The sequence below is a fragment of the Indicator indicator genome, chromosome 22 (assembly GCF_027791375.1).
Source record: "Indicator indicator isolate 239-I01 chromosome 22, UM_Iind_1.1, whole genome shotgun sequence".
Taxonomy (NCBI): domain Eukaryota; kingdom Metazoa; phylum Chordata; class Aves; order Piciformes; family Indicatoridae; genus Indicator; species Indicator indicator.
In genome coordinates, this window is record NC_072031.1 from 12,509,188 (window position 1) to 12,533,816 (window position 24,629).

The 24,629-nt window shown below is 43.4% G+C and overlaps 1 protein-coding gene across 1 annotated transcript; it reads right to left on the reverse strand.

The window, feature by feature from the left end:
- Window positions 1-3,449: 3,449 nt before the first annotated feature.
- On the reverse strand, window positions 3,450-23,177 carry SNX8 (sorting nexin 8). Its single transcript, XM_054390864.1, has 12 exons — window positions 23,120-23,177; window positions 21,905-21,955; window positions 15,195-15,388; window positions 12,068-12,185; window positions 8,582-8,703; window positions 8,135-8,215; window positions 7,027-7,187; window positions 6,496-6,628; window positions 5,394-5,462; window positions 4,411-4,560; window positions 3,884-4,033; window positions 3,450-3,563 (listed from the first exon to the last, which is right to left on the reverse strand). Exons 1-12 carry the CDS (start codon window positions 23,175-23,177, stop codon window positions 3,450-3,452), a joined length of 1,401 nt encoding a protein of 466 aa, XP_054246839.1.
- Window positions 23,178-24,629: the final 1,452 nt, after the last annotated feature.

Sequence of the window (24,629 nt, forward strand, 5' to 3'; positions counted from 1 at the left end):
GGTTTCAAGGCATGATACTGGTCAAAAGCCTGTCTATTGCCACTTCACAGCTCAAAGCAGAGACCTCAGGAGCAACAAAAGCGTACAGCCCTTTTGATAAAACAGTTTCCAAGCAAAATTTCAGGTTCCCAGCTGCTTGCTACCCTGTTACCTCCACGACAGACACTGAGGTGCCCTGACCTCAAGCAATGCACTGCAAGCTTCCACTCAAGAAGGCACATTAACTCTTTGGCGCTACAGCTCAGAGGAGCATCAACTCTTGGATAGGCAGCACGCACTCTGTTAATCTTCTGGTTTGCTTAGTGTTTATTGCAATCTACCCAGCTACCAGCAATGGAACCAACTTCATTAAGTCTTGTTCTCATTTGCATATAGCAGAAGGCAATAGCATGGAGGTAACTAGAACTGTTTCCCCTACACTGATTAGAGGACACAGACGGCTGAAGTCAACTTGACTGACTCCCTGCTGCATTCCTCTAGAGGAAGGAATGTACTTGATGCTGCACTATAAGTCTGACAGATCCCTAAACGAAACAGAACAAGTACAGCAAAGAAATCCCTCACATAATGAGGTAAACATAATGGTGCTATTTGCACACTGACCAGTCTCCCAAAAATAAGGTTTGCACACTAGGGGTTGTATGAAATAGTCTGTGCAGGTATTTAGACAGAAGCTTGGCAGCCCAGTACAAAGTAAACTCCGAAAGTGCCACTAGCTACATCAGCTTTGAGAATATGAGGCCTCTGTTCCCAAAATGCTCAGTGAACAGAGTAAAATCAAAACAAGAAAACCCCACCCCCAAAACTGCCCTCCTCAAAGAGGCAGGGGCTGGCAGTGGAGCAATGGGTGTTTTCTCAAAGCAACCAAATTCCAGTTTCTTGATAGGCAATGTGCTCTGTGGTTGCCATTATTACAGCCTCTGCATTTGGACAGTAGAAGTCTTGCTTTGAAGAACAGGAAAAAAAGAGTTCGTCTAAAGCCAAATATGGTTTTGATGCTTGTTTGTTTTGGGGAGTATTTTGTTTGTTTTTAAATAAAGTTCAACATTGTAACTTTTTCCTAAATGTGAGAAGTGTAAAGTTTCATTCCAGCTAATACTTTGCAGGTGCTCCTCAGAACACAGCCTGGTCATCTACCCCAGCCAGACACATTACATAGAAGCTCTACCACGCAGGTATCAGATCTCGCCCCAAAACACACAGTTATTTTCTCAGTTTGACTGTTCACCACATGAGGCAAACAAGGCTAAATGAGGGAGAACAAAGACTAATCAAATGATTGGCCATGACCAGCCAGCACCTCCTAAAGATGCTAGGAGTGAGGAGCGTTTGAAACTATGGTAACAGGCTTTCACCACTTGAACCACAAACTGTCTCCCTAGTCAAGACAAGGTCAAGCAGAAAAACCTTTGGTGGCATTCTTGAGATGATGCTATCCTTGTTACTGCACTGCAGAAGCACTTCCTTCACCAGCCAGTTTGCTCTGGCCTGTGAGCAAACCTCTTCTGCATTGCTTTGGACATCTTCAGGAGAGAAAAATCAAATCTGTCATCACCATTCACAGCTACGGTACCTCACAATATGCAGGAGGAAAGACTCACTGAAGAGTTAACATTTGAACTGCTAACAAAAGCTCTTAATAATGGATTCTGAGCAAGGTTGTTAAACAAGACACCTTACACACTGCTTAAGGCCCAGCACCCAAGAAATTTACCTTCCTAACTGCACTTTACCATGTTTTGAGAGCTGTGTGTAATAGTTAAGCCAGCCTCACAAAAGTAGACAAGTAACTTATTACCTTACTCTTAGCTGAAGAAATTAATCCTTGATTTCCACCTGGACTAGGAATTGCTTCATGTTGCACTGAACTTTCTAAACTGAAAGGCAAAAAAAAAAAAAAAAAAAAAAAAATTTAAAAAAAAAAAAAGATAAAAAGCTTTTGTGATTGGAGGATTTAAATATATTTCCTGCTAATGGGGAAGTTCCCCAACAGGAAAAATACTGTAACGGTTCCAGTTTGACAGTGAGCATTCATCCGTGTTTAGTGTGCTTCCTTTTCACCCACTCAAAGAAAATGCTAAGAAGCCAAATCTCAAAATACCCTTTGGCAGCTGTTTGGCCCCAGAGAAGTTAGGATGAGCAGAGTCCCGTTCATGTAGATTTGCTCTGTCCCTTTGCATTTTGTCAGTTACAGTTTCCCTGGAGGATATGCACAATTTCCCCTAAAGTAACATGACACCTGAGCTCTCCTACCCTTTGCCTGGTGAGGGAAAGTCACTGGAGATACAAAAAGTGAATGTTTAGTCCCTTTAGCACAAGCAGAAGTCATTTGGAAAACCCCATTACCAAGGACTGTGCTATTTTTAGAGAGACAGAGAACTCTCACTTAATTGTCTTCTCTCCTTCACTAACACACTCCAATGCCACTCACAGCCAGGAAAGAAGAATGACAGTAACATCCTGATAAATACTGATTTTTTTGCTTATGAACTTTATCAGCACTGTGTCCCAGCATGCTGGTGTAACAGGATATTCCACCTGCTATTAGACCCAAGAAAACACTGAGCCTTCGGGTCAGCAGCTCTCCAAATGTCCTCAACAGCTACCCAAGAGATGGATGTCAGAACCTCCAGAAGAAAACAAACAAGCTACATGTAGCTGTTGTGCTCATTCACTATGAGTGGTTCACCATTATGGAGTGTTGGGTTCAATTACTTTCTCATTTATGTCAGGCAAACTCCTCTGGGTTCCTGAACCCAGCTCCAAACTGAAAAATCTGAGCAAGTCCCTAGGCTGCCCTGCAACCATGAACTGGAACATGCTGACAGCACAGCCTGCCCAGCCTCACTGAGAAATGACTCAGCAGCACTAACCCCTTCCCAGCCGGGTCAGTGACTCCAACTACTTCATTCACCTATTTTGTGCTGAAGTCTGGCAGTAAGAAATCAAATCTAGACACCTATCAACAGGATGAGGGGTGGCGCTCAGCTTCCTTTACACACAAATGCCCCTAACACAGGCCCTCCCAAGCTTAAAAGACAATTCACCTCTCTGACAAGCAAATACTTCACACGTCCTGTTCACCTCAGCACTTCTGAGAGGTGTTGGCATGTGTGCAGAGAAAGAAGACTGTTAGTACAAGGTACAGAGGCTTCAGCAACAACGCTGCTGCATTCACTGCACCAGGTCATACCCTGACCCCATGAAGAGTGTCTGTAAAATAATGAAGATCAGCTCTGCCCCAGAGCATTTCCAAATTAAGAGATTGTCTTTACATCCATGTTCTACCCCACATCCAGTCTGTCTAAATCAGAGCAGCTCAAAGCAGCGGTATCAAAACAAAACAAAAAAAAAAATAGCTGTTTGGAGGATTCATTCTAACATCTGGAGGTAGAGGTCCCACCCCTTTCTTCATTGCACTTCTTGCTCCATATTAGGTTCTCAGAGCATTAATTGGAGAAGAAGTTTCCCTCTGGAGGTGACAATGGTGGAGTTGGCATATTAGTAGATCCCACAAAGAGGCAGCTCAACTTCGGCTTCAGTTCATTCCAAACTTTACTCATCTGTGAGTGGAAGAAGAGAGCAAACAGACATGACATCACAGTAGGCAATCATCACATGCTGGGGCTGGGGCTTCTCCCACCCTACAGACAGCCAAAGAAGAATTAAAAAAGGAAAACAGAGCAACTTGCTGTAAGAAGATATGGTCTTTTAGAGGGGTTAGAGGCTGGTCTTCATTCTCACCCCAAAGTGGAAAGACCTTAGGTGACTTAAGAAGTTACAAAACTGGACAGATGATTGAGGGAGGAAGGCCCATGGATGAAAACAAATACAAATTCTCATTCATGTTTTGGGAGGCAGAATACAATCCAGAAGCACTCACCTCTTTGTGACCCTGGATCTGGGAGTTGACAAAGGCCCCCAAAATGTGAGAGGTGAGAGGCAGATAGATGTGGATGAGCTGCGTCTCCTGATGCAGGCAATAGAGAGAGAAGTAATTCCGCAGCTCCATGGTCAGGATAGCATTTTCTTGCTGAAAGGAGAGGAACTCTGAAACGCATTGCCAGGAACAGGGTGTCGAGGTTCACTTACAGCAGGAGGAAACAGCATTCCCCACCACACTAGCAATTCAAACTCATACCAAAACCCTAGAAAGGTTCCTGGATCAATTTCCACCATGCAAACTGTTGCTTTCCACAGCTCCTGCAAATAATGTGCTGCCAAAGAGCCAGTATCAAGTGGTGAGGAAAGCAAAGGCATTTTCTGCATAGCGCAGCAGGTAGCTCACAATACCCAAAGTGCAGGTTACCCACTTAGCCTAATGACTTACTGCAAACATGACTGAGATTCACAGCAGCACCATCACAGGAGTCCAGTACCACCTTTTGTTCTCCCAGGCACCTGCCCTACCTCCACTATCCGAGACTCCAGTTGCTCCACCGATTCTGGTTCTTTGTTCTGCACAGTGGCACTCATCATCTGCTTCTTCATCATGCTATACTTGTGCAATGCTCGCTGGTGCTTGTGCAATACTCCCTTCTCATGTCTTTCACACAGGTCCTTTGTGGGAAAAGCAAAAAAACAAGACCTCAGTGGAAGCTAAGAGACAGCAAACACACAAGACAAGTACATCAGGAACATAAACCCACAGTCACACTTTATGTAATTTCTATACCACAGATTTTTTGTTTCTTTGTTTTCAAGAGGGTCAAAAAAAAAAAAAAAGCCAAAACCAAAACCAAACATTGGCAGCTAAGAATTCAAGGAACAAAACTTCCTGGACCCAGGTCAGTGAGCTGAAGAGGCAATCTAGAGCGTCACTTCTGCTAGCACTTTGGATCTTATCAGGCCTCTTATCTTTTGTGCCCTTCTCAATATTAAGTGCCTGCAATTAACTATAGTAAGAGCTTGCCAGTGTCCTTCAATTTCAGACCAGGCCTGGGAATTTCAGGAGAGGCTGCCACATACAGTTTCAGTAGGTGCTTCTAAAAAACACAACAAAAAAGTGCCTTTGACACAAAGATTAGTATAAACAAAACTTCTTTCATTTGTAACTGAACTCATGTCTCCATGAACAAACCAGTAGTGATCTAATTCACTGCTTTGACTCAAGAACAGCCAAAAGTTAGCTGATCCATATAGTTCCAGCAGTCATATTTTTAGATTCTTTGCAGGGTTTGCTGTTTGGCAAGTTCTCATCACAGGATGAGCTGATCAGCATGGCTACAGAGCTAGCTATGGCAAATAGCCTCTCCCCTCCCTCTACCAGATGCCCAGTTGGCCTCTGAACTGGCCTCCCAGACAGTTTTCCATCCACTTTGTGTTACACCCTCTAAAGAGCACAAGCTTGCTCTAAATAACTTTCTCACTGGCAGAAGAGCAGCAGAGCTCACTTTATAGGACTGGAGTAAATCCAGGAAAAGGTTCAACTTCTCCACCACATCATTCTCTTCCTGTTTACCCTAGAAAACAAGGAAAAAACACATTTTGTGTAAGCCTGGCAAGAGCAGACATGACCGTTCTTCACATCCTTACACCATCCAGGCCCTGCACTGTATTCTCCAGGGCACATCAATGCTTGCACAACCACGTCTTTCAGATGGCACTGGAGTGTTTAGTCTTCAGTATGCAGAACAAAGATCTGACTGGAGCAGGAACAGCTTTTCCAACTGACTGACTATTATGACAAGGGGACTTAGTTTCCCAGTCTGGCACGTCAGCCCTTTCAGCTCGCTCTGCTTGGAACTTCTTGCTCTTGCCTTTCGTCTTCCCTTTTTACAAGATAACTAATCCATTAAGGCTGGAAATACCTGCATGTTCCCCATAAGAGTTCATGCATCAGAAGGCAAGAGATGAGCCAAATTTCACTGCTTGTTTTTATTTTACTAAATACTGTTTTCTCTTCAGGTACCAATAAAGCTCTTGGGAGCATGAACTCTAGAGAAAAAGACCTGCTGGTCTGACTGATCTATAAAAGCATGCTGAGTATTTTAACACACTGAGATGAAGTGAAGACAAGCCATTACTCTTCCTTCCCAGACTGTCATGTTCTCACGTTATTCTAACAGTCATTATCACACTGCACACTTACACAGGAATATGATGCTTCTGTCTGAATGACTCTCATGTAATGTTTAAGCACACAAATGTCAGAATTTGGTTCAGCAATAAGTTCTTCTGGACTCTCTGCAGACGAGCAAGACAGAACACAGCACTTTTGGACAGCTCAGTGTAGTAGTACAACTTGCCCAATTACCATCTGAGATTAAAAAAATAAAGTAGGCTTTTCCTTCCTTTTTTTTTTTTCCTTTCCATTTAAACACAGCCTATTTTTTTCACTCAGGCTTGAACAAGCAGACTGCTGGTTGAAGGTGTGAGTTTGAACTACATTCTCCCTCTTAATTCTAAGTGCCTATATCCACAGAGCCCATGACTCAAGATGAAATTGAAGGCAGCAACGCAGCTCCTTCATTTTACAAAAAGAAAAGAACTCACCTGCTGCACAGCCTTATCTGCCAGAAGTGCAAATTCAACAGACAGACCCTTCAAGGCTTGTTTCAGAGTCCCCCATGTGCTGTTATTCAAAGCAGCCCAGGAAGGAAGCGGTGTAGTGTCGGAGCCCAGAGCACTGGAAGGAGATAAGTAGTATTCAGATCTAGGAGACAAATTCCACTGATTTGCAGAGAGCAGCTCAGAGTTTCAAACCTGTCTAAAGAGCTGGCAGTGCTGAGCTACTACAGCACAATCACAAATGCAGAGCTGTGTACATCCTGGGAGAAGAGGCAATACAACCAGCACCTGAATGTCAAGGTATCTGTATTTTAACTTGCTCTAAGGAATGTAGCCTTAGTAGAAAGCTGGCATTTCCTTCTTTTACAGTAGGAAAAGTTATGATGACCCTTAGCATGCTTTGAAAAAAAAAAAAAAACAAAACATTTCTACCAGACCACTCACCATACAACAGTTTTGTGTTCTGAAAAAAACCCACAGGTTGAACATCAGCAAACCCTCTTGCCCCCAGCCTACCTTAGCTCCTTTCCAAATATGAGAAGATCTGAGGCATTATCAATGGCTCGAGAAGCTATCCTCTCTGCACGGTCCCGGAGCTTATAAAAGCTATTATAAATATTCCTGATGAGCTCCCTGCTGGCAGCAAACTGGGCCTGTATGTCAGCTGGAAGGTAGTCCTGAAGAAGGGCAAAAGAGATTTCTAGTGGACAAATCAGAGGCACATTCACATGCATTAACTGTGGGCACAGAGAGAGACTGTCTTCCCTTCTGTGCTCACTCTCCCAAGGCCACGCTGGAACAACCCAGAAGAGATCAGCTTCACAATTTAGGTGTCCACGTCAGATGTCATACAAAGACCTCTACTTTCCAGAGGAAGAAATAGCTTCAAATACTGGGTTGTAGACAAAATTAGCAAAATCTGCTATGCTACTATGGATTTAAAACAGGGTTTACGAGGTTTCAAGCTCACAGGTTCTGATCTGGTGCTATGACTAACTGCCAGCCTGGCAAAGTCAAGCATGCACTGAAAGTTCAGCTCTTTCTGACTTCTGTATTGCTGGTAAAAGCCTGAATTAAGCTCTAGTTGCAAAACCTTTTGTTGGCATTGCAGGAACCTGCACAACAACTTGCTTTAAAATTGCTCAATGAACAGAGCCAATGTGTATTTAAAACTTGCCATAGCACTAATCACTGGGATAAACAGATATATGGAGAACTTGCAACTAGCTTCTTTATAACAGTCCAAATTACTCTCCCACAGGGAGAAGATGACAGAATTAGGGCATGAACATATGGGGAAGAATTCAATCTAGATATTAGCTTTTAAATTGTGCAGTATTTGCTTCTTATGCAAGTATAATAAACTGAGAAACATGTTCTGAGCAGCATTCTTTGTTTAATCTTTGTCATATTCATGAACCATCATTTGGCTAGAAATACCAGGCCCTTAAGAGCAGTTAGCTGATCTTTTTGATAAAACTACAAGCTTAAAATCCTTCACACTTGCTGGAAACAACTCTCCTACCTAAGATCTCCATCACTCAAAAATGCTGTAAGCTGATCCACCTGGAGGAAAGAGCCATTTAAGCCAGTGTAAAATGTTGCAAGACATTCATATACATACCTTGGCCTGGGTAGCAAATCTGCAGGTCATAAATTCATCTCCTACTCCCTGGACCAACTCCCTTAGCTTATTCTGTACATCCTGGAGAAGATACAGAATCAAGTGAGCATGAAAGAACAAAGTAACACACAGGAAATTCACACAGGTCTCATAATGCGATGGTAAGGCACAACTTAGCAACTGCAGCATTAGCCTCATTAGGCTTGATTTAAGGAAAAGCATAGCATGCATTTCCCCAAGAACAGGCATCACTCTCAAAACACCATACTCCTGACACTGAGTGAAATTGCCTTCTGCTTTCCAGCTATAGAAATACGTACTGAGAAAATTCTCCTCATCATGGGAAGCAACGACATGCAGGTGTAAAGCAGCTCTGAACTCTGTGCCCAGCAAAGAAGTCAAGATAGTAAAGAAGGCAGACTCAAACTATTGCTAACAAGTACTCACTGAACCACTGAAGGACAGAAAGAGTTTCAAGAGTACATCTTCTGAGAAAGGAGGATGTCGAGCCACCAGGTTTATAAAACGCTTCAGTGCTCTCCTCCTGGATTCTATGAATTCTCGATCAGCTGTGGGAAGAAACATTCAAGTTCAATTCATGCACCACATGTAAGAGCTGCTGAGAAAGAAGAGCCTTGTACTTAAAACTCTTGCTTAAGTACTCAAAACCAAAGAATGGTTACCTATAGTATGTCAGCTCCCTAAAACAGATCTTTCAGCTTGACCACCAAAATAAATATCCAATGAAGTGGCTCCTTACATCTTACTGAACTCCAGCATAATTATCTCTGTGTGGTTATTTCCACAGGGTGGGTTAGGTAAGCAGGACAAACAACCAAATCTAAGGCCTGAAGCCTCAGCTTACAAACTGTGGGCATACAAAGATTCTTACTCTGTGGCATCAGTTCTGCAGCTGGAACCCAGAGGGGATCTCCCTGTGTTTGGGACTTGGAATTGCAGCGCAACACTTTTGTTTGCTACTGCAAGGATCACTACCACTTGCAAAGTGATCATCCTACAAATAATTATGGAGGTTTTGCTCACTATTCTGAAGAAGTAACTTCAGTGTTCTGTACCTTCATCTGTTGCTCCTCCACACTTTTAAACACTTTGGGGCTAGAGTGACAGTAAGTTGCCTATTCAAGATAAGTATCCATCTTTTTCATACAAGATGTCAGGAAGTGATTTGCAAGACCTGCCCAACAATCTGCAGTGGTCTATCCAGAGTCCTTGTCAACCTAGAAAAGTTCTTCTCATCTTCCTGAGACAGGAATAATTTCAACCTTACTGCTGTAAGGCAGTAAATCAAAGTCCCTGGAGTTTTTCAGGAACGATGACAAATTAAACTAAAACAAGACTGAAGGAAAAGCAAGCAACACAGAAGAAAAGTAAAGGAATCCCCTCTCCATGACAACACCCAGATCACAATAGGGTATTACTCTTCTGGCCTCAGTTTTAAGTTGGGAGTTTGCTGCCTGCAAGGACTCTTTATAATGATCCTTAGTGCAGTATCTCTCATCAAGTGATTTTTCTGTCATTAGGGTTGCAGATCTTGATTTTGCTTTGTTCACTTTTTAGCCTAGATGGAGATTTCTGAGATCATCTACACACTTCCTCAGTTTGCTGCTATCCTCCAAAAGGAGCAGAGCAGATTATTAATATTTTTTTCACTGGACAGACAAAGTAGGCCATTGTGAAAATAAAAGAGCAACTGAGTAGAGAAGCATACTGAGTACAAAAGGCATGTAGCTTTGCCCATCCACCTCTGGGACTGCAGATGTGGTGTGCAAGGGTCACACACCTACACCAATCCATCAAATCCTGTGGGCTGCCATTCCACTTGTCAGCCTATTAACCTGCTCAGAAACAAGAGCTGCCTATTCTATTTCCTTTTTCCTGTTTGCAGTTTCTATTAAGACCACTTAAGCAGCTTTTCTACATGCAGTCACTGGACTAAAGGCAATCACCACACTCTGTCTCAACACATTTTTGGGCTGCATTAGGACTGTACTCCTAGCACAGTCTGGGAACTCATCCTACCAGATTTTCCTAAACATATGATAATATGGGCCTGGAGAACAAATCTTATGAAGAGTGACTGAAGGAGCTGGGGCTGTTTAGTTTGAAAAAGAGGCAGCTGATTGCTCTCTACAACTGCCTGAAAGGACATTGTAGAGAGGCTCATGCTGGTCTCTACGCCCAGGTAATCAGTGATAGAACAAGAAGCAATGGCCTCAAGCTGCAACTGGGTAGGCTTAGACTGGACACTAGGAATTTTTTTTTTCACTGAATGAGTGATCAGGCATTGGAATGTGCTGCCCAGGGAGGTGGTTGAGTCACCAACCCTGGATGTGTTAAAAAGTCATTTGGATGTGCTGCTTGGGGATATGGTTTAGGGGTGACCCTTGTTGAGTAGAGTTGTTGGTTGGACTTGGTGATCCTGAGGGTCTTTTCCAACCTGAATGTTTCTGTGATTTTGTGGTAACTGTGGGAAGAAATGCCCTGGGGAATACACAGGAGTATCACTGCACTGGTGATGCAAGGAAGCAACAGTGACTGACAAACGCATCCTCCCTGCACTGAGATCAGAGAAGGTCACTTGGCTTACAGGTGTTGCATGAATTGGAAATTCTGTCAGCTCTGGCTGAGAACACTTAAATCAGGTCATATTCAACAGACAGGGTTTCACAACCCTGAAAGAAAGGTGTTCACAGGTTGCATTCCATCATAAGGACACATGACCACTGAAGCTTTTCAGCACTATTATTTTGCTTTATTTCAGTTCACTCTGCACCCTGCTTTGCTCACTGTTTACCAATTCCTCTTCACTGTAGCAATACATTGACTCTTAGACTGAAATCAATTATTTATTGAAACATGGTAAGCTTAGCAGCATGGGCAAGGAGACAGTGAAAAGCTTCTATTCTCACAGATGAAGTATAAAACAAGACAGGATTTTACACAGTTACACAACATATAAAACAATAAAAGTTTAAAAACAATGTAAATAATTTCAAATTAGTGAAAAAAAAAAATGTACCTGAAGGAGGTTTCATATGTCTTCAGTCCCGGGATACTGCATTGGTTTCTATTCTAACAGCTAAAATACACTTGAACAAACTGACACTCTGATTGCAGCCTGTGTGAAGTTATCCTGAGCAGATCAATAAGCTCCTTTTTAGAACAGGAGACAAAAAAGGGATGATGGCTACTTCAAGGAAGTTGGTTTATCTGTCAGAAAAACACCTTTCTGTACATAAACTGAGAAGGTTCAATTACTACTGGCTGCATCATAAGGCTTTTGTGAAAGCTAACACTGTCACAGGCAGTGCTGAAGCTGTTCACTTAACATCAGTGTTCACTTTTTAGCTGAGTGTGAAGTCAGGGCCCTGCACTGACTCAACAGAATCAATCCCACTGGAGAGGCCATTTTGCTGGTTGCACACAATCAGCTCCTCTGCAGTTTTAAACCTTTTAATACAGATCTTGAATTCTTCTCACTATAGAAAGCAATGGTATTTCCACAAACCTTTTCAGCTCTGGACACTTCACAAGACACCAGAGTACATCCTACAGCTTTTCAACAGCACAGCACTGATTCCACACCCTTAGCACTGCAGCACTGATCATCATCACAACCTCTTTTCCTAAAAAACAACACCTACAACTCTGCCATGCTCTTGCACAGAATCACAAATCTTACCAAAAAAGTCAGTAGACATCAAACTTCCATACAAAGAAACCCCAATGAAATTTTACATTCATATTTTACCCATAGGGAATTTCTAGGATGGCAACAATTCATACCTCTGAATTGTGTATTAGAACAGCAAAGCTGTTATCTGAGCCAAGCCAAGAGGATTGTTTTCCACAGTGTGCCCTTAATCATGCTTGCACCACAACCCCTCCAGTCAAAAGAAGACCCAGGTTTACCTCCCAGCATCCTCTTTGGTGGAAGTGCTGGCACCATTCGATATGGGAACTTCTGAAGCAGCATCTCATGGAACACCACAAAATCGTTGTAGCGCCTGTAGACTGAGCACCTAAATCTCTGCAATTAAGGAAAGGGGGAGAATAAATCAATACAGAGGCTGGACAATCAGCAAAGAAAGAAAGAAAGAAATCCCACCCAGAGACTGCCAAAACAATGTATTTCTTCTCTTCAGAGGCATTGTGGTGGGAAGGAGGGAGAAGACTCCAAAGGCAGTCACCTTTCAACTGTGAATAGCGATGGCATTCTTCTAACTACAGTGTTGTGGGTTTGTGTAGAAAGGTTTTGGTACTGCATGGGCTGCAAGGGTGCCTTGTGTGAGAAGCTGCTAGAAGCTTCCCCTATGTCTGATAAAGCCAATGCCAGTGAGCTCCAAGATGGACCTTTTGCTGGCAGTCTCTCTGGTAACACATTTAAGAAGGGGAAGAAGTTCAGTAAGAGAAGGAAATGAGAATATGTGAGGGAGACAGCCCTACAGACACCCAGGTAAGTCAAGGAGGAAGTGCTCCAGCTGCCACAGCAGAGATTGCCCTGCAGCTCACAGTGAAGACCATGATGAGGCAGACTGCTGCCCTGCAGCCCATGGAGGTCCTCAGTGGAGCAGATATCCACCAGCAGCCCATGGAGGACCCCACAGGAGAGCAAGTAGATGCCTGAAGGAGGCTATGACTTCATGGGAAGCCCGTGCCAGCTGCTGGCAGGACCTGTCACTCCAGGAGTCACAGGAGCCTATGCTGGAGTAGGTTTGCTGTCAAGACTTGTAACCCCATGGGGAAACCACCCTGGAGCAGTTTCTTCCTGAAGGACTGCACCCTGTGGAAGGGACCCATGTTGGAGCAGTTCATGAAGAAATGCAGACCATGAGAAGGACTCAAGTTTGAGAAGTTTGCAGAGAACTGTCTTCTGTGGGAGGGGTCCCATGTTGGAAAGAGGAAGAGTGCAAGGAGTCCTTCCCTGTGAGGAAGGAGTGGCAGAGACAGGTGTGATGAACTGACCACAATCCCTATTCCTTGCCCCTTCGCACCACTGTTGGGGAGGAGGGAGAGAAAAACTTGGATCAAATTTGAGTTGGGAAGGTGTTTTTAAGATTTGGCTTTATTTCTTGTAATCCTACTCTGAATTAAACTAATTTCCCCAAGTCTGTTTTGCCCATGATGGTAATTGAGGAGTGATCTCCCCCTGTCTTTACCTCGACCCATGAGCCTTTCACTATATTTTCTCTCTCTTGTCCCTCTGAGGAGGGGAGTGACAGAGCAGCTTTGGTGGGCACCTGGCACCCAGCCAGCATCAACCCACCACTTACCACATTGAGAATAAGATTTTCAGTTAAAAACTGGAATTGGTAAGTCAGATTTCATTCACACACAGGATGCCAGAGGCTACAAAATGAAGAGGAGAGGGTTTCCCATGAAATTAAAAAGATCCCTAAATCTGCTGTGGTTCCATTCCAGTACACCTTCAAACTCTGTCTTCCAAATTAGACAGAGCATTTAGAAATTGTACTGACACTCTTAAAGTGCTCTGGAGAGCTCTTTTCTTGAAGTAACTGCAAGTCCCTCAACTCTTGCTCTTAGGAACTCTCTCTAAATCACTTTCAAATCCAGAGATGGGAAAACAGTCTTAGATCTTGTTAAGTATTAGCCCAAATGACTGATGCTTTAAGTGAACCTCACAAGAGAGAGGCCTCTTACTGATGTTAGATCTATAAACAAAGATTGAAAGTTCCTTTAAAACTTTAGTCCTTCAGTCTCCATTTCTTAGATCAATACATAGAAGAGGCCAAAAGAACTGGGTTTTCATTCCAAAGGAGTTAGGAAGCATCTAGAAGGAGACACTTAGGAGGCAGAAAACCTTTTAAAATAATCAATAAGTAAGAAACTCACAACCTTCCTCACACACACACACACAATTCTTACAAATTCTACTTCTGGAACAGTTAATAGGCCTGCATAACACTGTACTCACTCTCCCTGCATTTGCATTGCACATTATCCACCACTTATTGGAGCACTATTTTCAAAACTAAAGCAACAAGGCACATAACTGGAGCACAATGGACACAACCCCTAGGGCCTCCTTCTGTCTGCTTTGCAACCTGATGTTGATTTGTGTTGCAGATTGTAGGGGAAGCCCAAGCCAAGCTATGCTGCTTTTTGAGTCTGCAGCTACAGCTGTAGGAGGTGGCAGCAACTGAAAAGAACTGGTTAATGAGTTCCTAAATTCAAAACCTAGAGAGACCACCAAGGTCACTGAGCTCTGTGCCCCAAAATCACAAGCAAGAATAATCAAGGAGTCCTAGAAAGCCCACAGAAGCATTCACTGTGGCTGCCCTTCCACCCTCATGACAGTCTCTTCAAACTTATGGATGTCAATCAAAAATACCTAAAGCCCCAAACATCACTAAGACAAGTGACCCAAATATGTACAACAGTGACTACAACAGCTGGACTGCTTCTCAGTAACTAATGCTTTGGGGGCCTGGGAGATGTAAATTGCTCATGGTCTGCTTTGAAGAGAGATTTCCTTCTTGAAAGAGCATACAGAAGCTATTGAAAAGTTATTTCATTGGCTGCTCTGTAAATAGGAAAGGATACATGATCTTCAATCTTCTCTTAAACTAAGATAGGAAACTACAGCTGCAGATTGAGGCAAGTAAACTCCAAGCAGCCTAGAGTCTGCAGAAGGATTTGCAGTACTAGTTCCATTCTATGATTCAACCCTGCCAACACAACTTCTTCACTGGCTCAAAGTAGTCTGGAACACCCAATTCACCTACACCAGTCCATTAGGAGAACATTCAGTTTTCCAGTGTCATACATCTGCTTTTGTACAGAGCTCAGGTTTCAGCCAAGGAAACTAGCAAAGCATCCATCAAAGCTCAGTTAGAAGACACTTCATAGTGCAGAAGGCCAGGGAATGAAAGCATAGTGCTACTGCATTAAAAGTAAGCCCTGACCTACTCAAAACCAGCATCCCCCAACACATCAATTGGATTAGTCAAGACTCCATCAACAGCAGCTGCACAGAAGTTCTTAAGGGGATACAGCGAGACCAAAGCTTGTTCATTACCTTGCTGGAAACCTCGTATTCCACATGTTTCAGAAAAAGGCCCTTCTTCTCAGGTATAAGCTCCACCTGCACACTATCCTTGCTCAATAGCTCTTGTAGGGTGTGGGAAAGCAGCAGTGGATTTCCCTGGGGTGCCTGCATTAGAAACTGTTCCGGTTCCCTCGGTTCATTTACTGGAGGAGGCTTTGCCAAATCTAAAAGACAAAAAGGAAAAAACAGTCCAGTAGACCTGATAAGATAAAGTAAAAGATGTAGCCTTAAAATATTCCGTTCCCTTGCTCAGTGCTCCCACAGTGATGCAACACTCAAGCCACTCCCCTAGGAGGTTATGCTGCTTCACACACGTTCAAGACACAGGTCCCTCCCTCGTCACAACACCCAGGAGCACCACCAATTATCCCGAGTCAGAAAGACATCTCTACTAAGCAGAAGAAGAATCACAGGCCAAATTTGTTCTGTGAATCAGCAAAGAGGCCTGCATTTCCTGTCTGTCCAGCTCCCACCACAGCAGGATCTGCCAAAATGAACAAAACCCTAGTTCAGCACTTTTGGATCCTGCCTAGAACAACTCATGGAAGGAAAGAAAACGTGTCAGTTTACTGTGCTGCAGAAATTTAATACATTCATTTTACATGGCATCACAAAGGAAGGAGACATTTCATTTGACATAATTGTACTGAACTCAATGGCAGTGTGCTGGAGTGGGTGTGAGTTACAGTAATTTGCTATGTCAATATGCTTAAATTCAAGAGCTGGGGAAAAGAGTTCCTAATAAGGGCTACCAACTCAACAGTTCCTCAATCACAACAAAAAAAGCTCTGGTGCAATCTTTCAAAGCAACCTGTTCCACTGCTTGTAGCTAAAAACCAAACAGCTTTCCACACTGAATTCAACCACTGCTGGCCAAAGCTGGACAGAGAGATCCTTACTGATTCTCAGCCAGATGAGAATATGGGCACTACATCAAAGAATGGGCAAAGATTCAGAGTACTCTCTTATCAAAAGACTGACTGCAGCTCTGACCTCCTGATAAAGATTTACCACCTGTTCCTTCACATGCTCCAGGCCCTGATAAATCGAGAGAACAGGTAATCTCCAATCCCTTGGAGAGGCAGCTTCAGAATAGACACTTCATTCTTTGTTCCTTAAAACTGCTTATGGAAACCAAACTCAGGACAAATGACCTTATCCCACATGTCTCATCAGGCTTCAGATTCCTGCTAATGTGACTCAGAGAAGCAAGTCTTAACACCTCTGCTTTAATAGACCAATATATCACCTACTAACCCCACCTACATAGCAACTTCTAAAAAAGTTCCAGCCACCTGCCAGTAATTTATGGTAATATAAAGCAACCTAATTAGATCTTGACATGGGGTGCTGCTGGATAAAATGATAAGGTATCTGTATAGCCACTTTTCAAGTAAATGCTGAACTGAGGAGGGGAAGAAAGAAAATTCAGAATACAGTGCAGTAGAATCCTTGCCTACCTGACCTCTCATAGGGTAGCAAGGTATAGCAAACCACACAATCAAGTGTCAAAAATACACACAAAGAGAACTAGGGAACAAGAGACAGCCTCACTCTCCAGAGCAGCGGTTCTCTGGGTACACATCCTTGTAATTCTGGGGTTTCGTTGCTCAAGACACATCAGTGAAATGCAGTGTGACACAGGAAATTTAGTTGCTCCTCCAGCACACACACACACACACACACACACACAAACTTACAGAGAATTCCAGGCCTCTGTGATGCTGAACCAAACTGGCTCAAGCTGCAGAGGCAGTCGTTGCAAGCTAGCCTCCCAAAGAGGGGCTAGCCAAACTGCAACACACCTACTTTCCTGAGAGCAGTCCCAATCTCTACTAATACAACATTCTATTGCCTGTTGATTCACTCTGCCTTCTTTCCAGCTTTCTGCTGGCCAACCAACAAAGCAGGGCTTTCATAGCACCAAGTTCCTGAAAGTGGGGCTCAGCACTGCCCAGTAAACTACTGACACTCCCAGTGGCAAAATACAGGTATCGTGAGAAAATGCTTGTAGGATGAACCATGAATCCGTCAGCACTTCATCTGTAAGTCCTGGAATCTGGAGCATGAGCAGCCAAACTGGTGCTGAGAAGGATTCTCAGAATCATTACAGTGATCTGAACCCACATTGCCCTGTAAGACCACTACAGAGCAAAGCCCTGTGGAGAGATCTAGACAAGACCCAAGACCCAGCATTTCTTTGACAATTCAGTCACGTCGCTCTTCTCATTTGTAATACTTTGCCAATTTCCATCAAGTTATTCTCTAAATGTGCCTTCTAAAATTCACCTATAGGAAATACCTTCTCTTTATCAGCAGTTCACACACCTGGTTCTTTCTGAAATATTCTGTAGCTTCTTTAAATCTCAGCCTTGTCTAAATGTGTGAAATACTACAAATCAGACAACCATACAAACAAGTTTGACTAATTACTGTTTAATTAATAATCTCAGCGTGTTCCATATCAAGAAGACAGCTACCCAGAGTGAATTTACACCCTCGAACACTGGTCTGAGAACACAGTAAGATGACTTTGGAACAGCTGTTAATCTCTTTTAGAAAACACTTATGGTGGCATTAACTCTAACCCTGCAGAGCAATATATACTGAAGGTATTCTTCAGCCCATTTTTCATTCTACTTACTAAAGAGTCAATTCAGAAACAGCCTCAAGGGCCCTGGCCAGGAATAGTGGATAATAGTAGAACTCATTGGTATGAGCTCCTGTGTTCAACCCGTAAAAGGATTTACATGCATTGTAACAAAACACTTAATGCTCCCCATCACGCACTGGCTGCTGGAGAACAGCTAATTTTGAAAACATTCCCTTTGGTTTCAGCAGATCATTATCTAGTGAAGTTTATGTACATAAAACAGCAAGTGAATACAGAAACGAGCTACGGAATGGTCCCCTGGAACACGGGGAAGCAGCCAAAATGAAAATCAGCTTTTTTTGGCTAGACTTTTGCAACAGCAGCTTCTCAATCTGTTGTCAATAAGATACCAGGAAGGGGCCTGGCAGAACAATTTGATAGAGAAGTTAAAAAGAATATATCTGTACATGTATGCATACACATGCAAACAAGAAGGTAACAAGATGACAAAAAAAAAAGTTGAAAGAAGCGTTCAAAGGATGGCCTAATTTTTGGTTTGGTTGTAAAAGAAAACAACGATGAGAACACTGCAAAACACTTGCTGGTTTGTTTTTGTTGGGGTTTTTTGGGTTGGTTTTTTTTTTTTGGTAACAAGTCAGGTAGCCTTTGGACTGAAAGGAGTTGAGAAACTTGCCCCGAGAACAAGTGACATAGAAAGCTTTGCTACTTTATACCACATATTTAATGCTTTAGTTAGTGCCCAGCGTTCATTACTCCCATTCATGCAACCAGACAGAGATCTGCCCTCCACAGTTCCCAGTTTCCTCAATCAAAATCTCTAAAAATCACATATTTATGAAACCCAAAGAAGGATTTTAAATGCCTGAGCATGTAAGCAAGCACATCCAGCACAGAAAGGCAATGTGAGAGCTGGAAGCATAGGTAGTAAATCACAGTATAGATCTCCCTTCCCTACTTAACTTCTAATAACCAAATTTGGAGGCCTTATCTCCATTTTACAGATGGCTGGTCCTAACAACTCTTTATTACACCAGCGTGCTAATCAACTAAATTTATTAGACATACTTAGGCAGAAAGTGCTGTAAAATTATTTGTTACTTTAGTAGCTAATTTTCTAGGAAAAGAAAGGAGCCTGAAAGGAAGCAAAGCCTTTAGGAGAAATAGCTAAGATTTCTTGCCCACCACCCCAGGTCACCGCCATACAGAGCAGAGGTGATCCAGCTCATGGGAAACTGGGAGAGTACCAGAACTGATTATTTCTGTACACAGATATCTCAGATTTCTCCCTGGCAAAAATGTGGGCTCCACTACAAAGTCCTGGGTCAGGAATACTGAAGCAGCAATGCAAATGTCATTCATCAGCATTTCCCTTTCCTTTCTGTCTTCTCATGAAAAGTCTCAGGCATTATGGAAATGCCTTTCCCCCTTATTGTGTCAAACACATTCCTCCATAATTCCAGACCTCAGTGCCCAAATCAACCTCTCTGAAAGCTGCTGCAGTGTTCCACTACAACTTCAAACAGATTCTTTGCCTCACAATTTTTTTCTTTCTTACTTCTTACATAACTTGAAATCCCCTAAAAACAAGAAAAGAAAAACAGAAGTCACACACACATTTAAAAAAGCAAAGAAAACTTTGTTCCTATTAAAGGCTTTTTTTTTTTTGACAACTCTGTGACTTGTTTGAGGTTTTTAAGGAATTTAAACTCGTGCAACTCTTATTTAGAATGGAGCTATGCAAAGGAATCAGTCTGTTTTATTTAACACAGCTAACTGATACACAGAGCTATGCTGCATGGAAGAGAAGTCCTCATTTTTTACTGGGTACAAGAAAAATAATCCTATTTAGCTTTGCTCTAATCAGGAGATGGTGCAAGTCTCCCTTCCTCCTAACAATTCACTTGTAAACACAAGCTATCCAAACATGATAAAATAATACACATGCTATCACAAAATTAGGTGCTGAAAAACAGGCTCTAACACTTTATTTTTCCCCTTAAAAAAAAAAACCAACAACAAACACAAACAACCAAAACCAAACAAACCATTACAGCTCTCTCAGTGCAGATGTCAAATCCTGCACTGTCTGGTCTGAGGAGTTTTGGGTTGGTTTCTAATTTTGGTTGTTTGGAGGGGGTCCCTCCCTGCTTTGTTTTTCAGGTGGTTGGCATTGTTATGGTTTTGGTGGTTGTTTACTTTCTGGGTTTTTTTACCACCTAAGTTTAAGGTTGTTCCTCAACACTCAGTGCTTTCCAAGATGAAGCAGAGAAGTCATTACTTCTCATTACAACTCAGCAACAGGTGAGGTGATCTAAGTTTTATTTAAATATCAATTAAAAAAGCACTAGCATTTCTGCATTCCAAATAGCTGTAGACCTCTAACTGCCTCTCAAAATACCACAACCACATACTACAGCAAAAAAAAAACAACAAAAAAACAAAACAACACCAAGTTGAATGTCACACAGTAAATCTGTGCAACCCAATGAAGAACTAATTTTAAGACCAATACCCTGTTCTTTTAACTACGCTGTTAGATCATCAAGTGATTAACTAAGCACTTTCCCAGATCTGGGAATATAAGGAACATATTCCTTTCACAAGTCAGCCATGAAGACACAAGTCCCAAGCTGTAGCAAACACAATAAGGTGAGATAGAGCTACACACATTGAAGAAGTAACAGGATTAGGGGAGAAAAGTCCATCAAAGACTGCTCACAAAGACCACAGACACAAAAAGTCAAATCCTCACTAAGGCAGTTTCCCAGATTGCAATGGAGGATGGCTAAACTATCTTTTTTTTTTTTTTCCACACAGCTCTAACAAAGAAGTTGAAAGTGTAACAATTCACACCCAAAAATGCCACCCAAAAGAGCAGTAACACATAAAACTTTCTCCAGGAAACTTTCACAAGGGCTTTTTAACTCAGCTACAAAACTGCTGAGTTTCCACAGTCATTCTTCCTTAACACAGGTCAATAAAATCTCATCAGAAGAAATTGTTCATCTTTACATTTTACTTCTCATCTTCCTTCCACATTTCTCATCCTCTTAATTATGCTGGGGAAAAACTTGATTTTTAGACCTTAAAAAATAAGGGCATGCCACGCCCCATACGTCAGTCTCTCAATGGTCTTTTCACACATTTTATAGTTAGAACAAACTCATCCATGTCTCAACTGAAAAGTGGGGAAAAGTCCCCTCTTTTTGTACCATTTCCACATCTATAACCAGTAACTTTCTCTCCACCAACCTACTGAAAGATGAAGATTGCAGGGGAAATCAAGAGTGGTTATGTGCAAATTCTCCTGTCCGCAACCGATAGGGCCCTCCCTACCAAGCCCTCCTACAGGCTGCACAAACAGTTAAATATTGACCACTAGGAGAAAAGGAGCCACCCTGCTCCCTTCCCAGCCAACACCTGGGTTACCTCCCTGCAATGCTTGCAAAACAGCCTCAAGTGGAGCAAAAGCCAAAAAAAAAAAAAAAAACCAAACAAACTCAAAAACCCCACACAAACCACAAAACCCAAAACCCAGAAAACCCCAAAAAGTCAATATAAGTGACTTTGCAAAACTGACTTTAATGCAGTGGACATTGTTCTTTTCCTTTTCTCTCTTTACTGTGTTACTTTTAACCCTGCAAAATACAAAAGACAGCATTTTTATGTGCAGTCTTAGGTGGGCATCAACAATCCCTGCCAGGACTCTTGTTACTCAGGAGACTTCAATCCTCCCAGAATATTTGCTGACAAGCTGCTGATCTCCAAGAAAGTTATATAAGAGTGTGAAACTTCCAAGATCACTGATCACTAGTGATGCTAGAAATAAAAATATTGTTGCTTTCACAGCATTATTTTTCTTTTGCTAAGATCATTAGAGCCCTTCTCTCAACGGTCAAAACATAATCTTTGTCAAAGAAAGCCAAGTTTTCTAAATAAGGCTAAGCAGACAGTTACAGAATCACCACCACCAGCATGGAAGTTAATTGGATCAAGAATAATCAGACATTTTTTTTTTATCTCTATAGCGCTCCTGGAGCAGATGGTGAATCTCTAACAGACATACCTGAACAAACTCTCTCTTTGCTACAGTAGGACATTTTTTCCATAAAGGCTGCTGCTAAACATCCCAATATATTACATGAGTCCTAGACAGAAATATTTCAAAATAATTCATTGATAAGCATTACCTGCATCAGGAGCATCACAGGCCTACCAAAAGCACACTCACACTGGGTCCTGAATATAATCCAAACAAATCATTTTTCCCAAAGTAAAGTTTATGCACTTGTAAGCTCTACTAGTCCTTCTTCCCAAATAGAAAAAAAAAAAATTACTATGCACAGAGCAGTAACCACCAGGATGAAACTTCAGCCACTTTAAGAGAACTTTAGAGAACTATATTATCCAGTTTTCCCTCTAAAAGCCTCACTCAGTTTAACTGTTATGAGCCTGGCATATAATTTTCTTCATTCTCCCAGAAGCTCTCTCAGTTTCTCACTTCACACCAAGTGCTGGCAGCATTTGGCTGCGAGTTTCTCGCGCTCACATTCAGCTCTTAAAACTTCAACGTTTGGAGCTGCTTCTTCCTTTTCGTGCTGGATCTGCTTTTGGCTTGGGTCAGTAAGGAGGAGACGTGGCTCGCTCCGGGACTCCGTGACAGCGCCTACTGAACCGCTTCGTAATTCTCCCCGCACGCTTAACGTGCCCCCGGGTCCACTTAGGCGGGCGGGGTGCGAGCAGACCAAGTCAGGTCACTTCAGTACCCACAGACGCGCTCAGCCGCACGACTCTCCAGAGGAAAAGTTCTGGTTGGTGCCCGCGGTAAGCCCCGGCAGAGGGTTTAGCCCCAGCAGAAGGGTTCTTCTGTAAGCTGACCTCCGGGCACCGGGACGCGACCGACCGCTGAGCGCTGCCCCCGGGGCACGGCAAACCCAGCGGCCCAGGGCGCCCACCAATACTCCCCCCTTAAGGGCCAGTGGCCACCTTCGCGAGTGGAAGGGAACTCCCCGCCACCACGAACCGGGACACCACTGGGGCCCGGCCGTGGCCTGGCGTCAGGACATCCCCCCTGCGGGCCGGGGCCGGCCCGATACCCCCCGCCCCGGGGAGAGAAGAGGAAGGCGATGCCCGTTTTCCCTCAAATTTTGGCGGCCGTAGCAGCCCCGACCCCACCCGAGAAGCCCCGGCACCCAGCGCCGAGAGATGGTGCAGCGCCGCCGGCATCAGGGCTGCTGCCCCGCCGCCCACACCCTCCCCGCGGGCTCCCGCCACCCCGTACCTGTACCGGCTCCCACAGTGCCTGCGGGCGGCTCGCCGTCCATCGCGGCAACAGTCATGTGAGGCCAGAGCCCGGCGGCCGCCCTCCCCTTCCTCCGCAACGCCCGCCTGTCAGCGCGGGCGGAGCGGGCGGGGAGAGGCCGCCTCCCTAGGGGCCGAAGCGCGGGGCGTCCCGGAGCCAGGGGCGGCGGGAGCTCGGTTTGCGGACACGGCAATGAAGCGGAAGGGAACTTTGGCCGGGCTGTCCCCGTCGGGAGACATATCAAAACACCATCGCTTGTGGCGGCACTTCACGATAAAGAGGCACCACACTCCAGTGCTGGGGCTCAGTGCTGCCGGGAAGGCGCCGGCTTCCTCACAACAGCTCAGACACTCGGGAAGGCTGGATTGCTCAAAGCGCTTCTGAACCCCTTCAAGATTAATAATAAATCTTTCAAACACCTTAAAGCATTGAATTTTTTTTTTTTTAATAATCGCCTCATGGGATTAATACAAGCTTTATTCCAAAACGATTATTTTTCTTTCCCCCCTGAAAAGTGGAAAGGGTGGTTGCTGGGAATGGGAAATCGAGGCAGATTTCGTTGTGCACTAGGGAAAGTAAATAAATTGCTGGTAGAGGTGATATGACAGTCCTTCAGTCACATGGTGATTCAGGGGGAAGCTGTACTTGATTTCAAGTCAGATGAGACACTCCAAGACAATTTTAGTCTATTTCCTTTCATTGACATTTCCCACAGCATTTAATTTCTGCTGCCATCTAGTCACTCAGTCCAGGTGTTTCCTATACTCAGTATTTCTGCTGTTTTGGATGCACTTGGATTTTAATGAAATATTCTTGATGCTGATATTTAATGTTTTTCCAAAGGAAAACCCACTGCAGCAGTTTATGCTATGCACCAGAAACAGTGCCCTAATGAACATGATCCTGTTTAGGAAAGCACAGGAATGTGAGCGTTTGGGATGCAAATACACTTACTAAAACTGCCTAAAAATAAGAATTCCAGGTATGAATGCCTCTCATTTTATTATTTTTTTTTAACTTCTTGTACTTCATTAGGAGTGACATGGTTGACACTAGTGAAAAATACATCGTATCTTTTGTACAATGGCTTTCCTGAAAACACCATTAAACTGCAACATCTGTCTTATGAGGAAAGGCTGAGAGACCTGAGGCTATTTAGTCTGGAGAAGACTGAGAGGGGATCTTATTCATGTTTACAAATATCTGAAGGGTGGTTGTCAAGAAGGGGCCAGGCTCTTTCCACTAGTGCCCAATAATAGGACAAGGGCCAATGGACACAAACTAGAACACAGGAGGTCCTCAAAGAAAAAGATTTTTACTGTGAGGGTGACACAGCACTGGGGCAGGCTGCCCAGAGGGGTTGTGAAGTCTCCTCTGGAGACTTTCAAGACCCATCTGGATGTGTTCCTGTGCGACCTGTACTGGATTCTATGGTCCTGCTCTGGCAGGGGGATTGGACTCCATGACCTTCAGAGGTCCCTTCCAACCC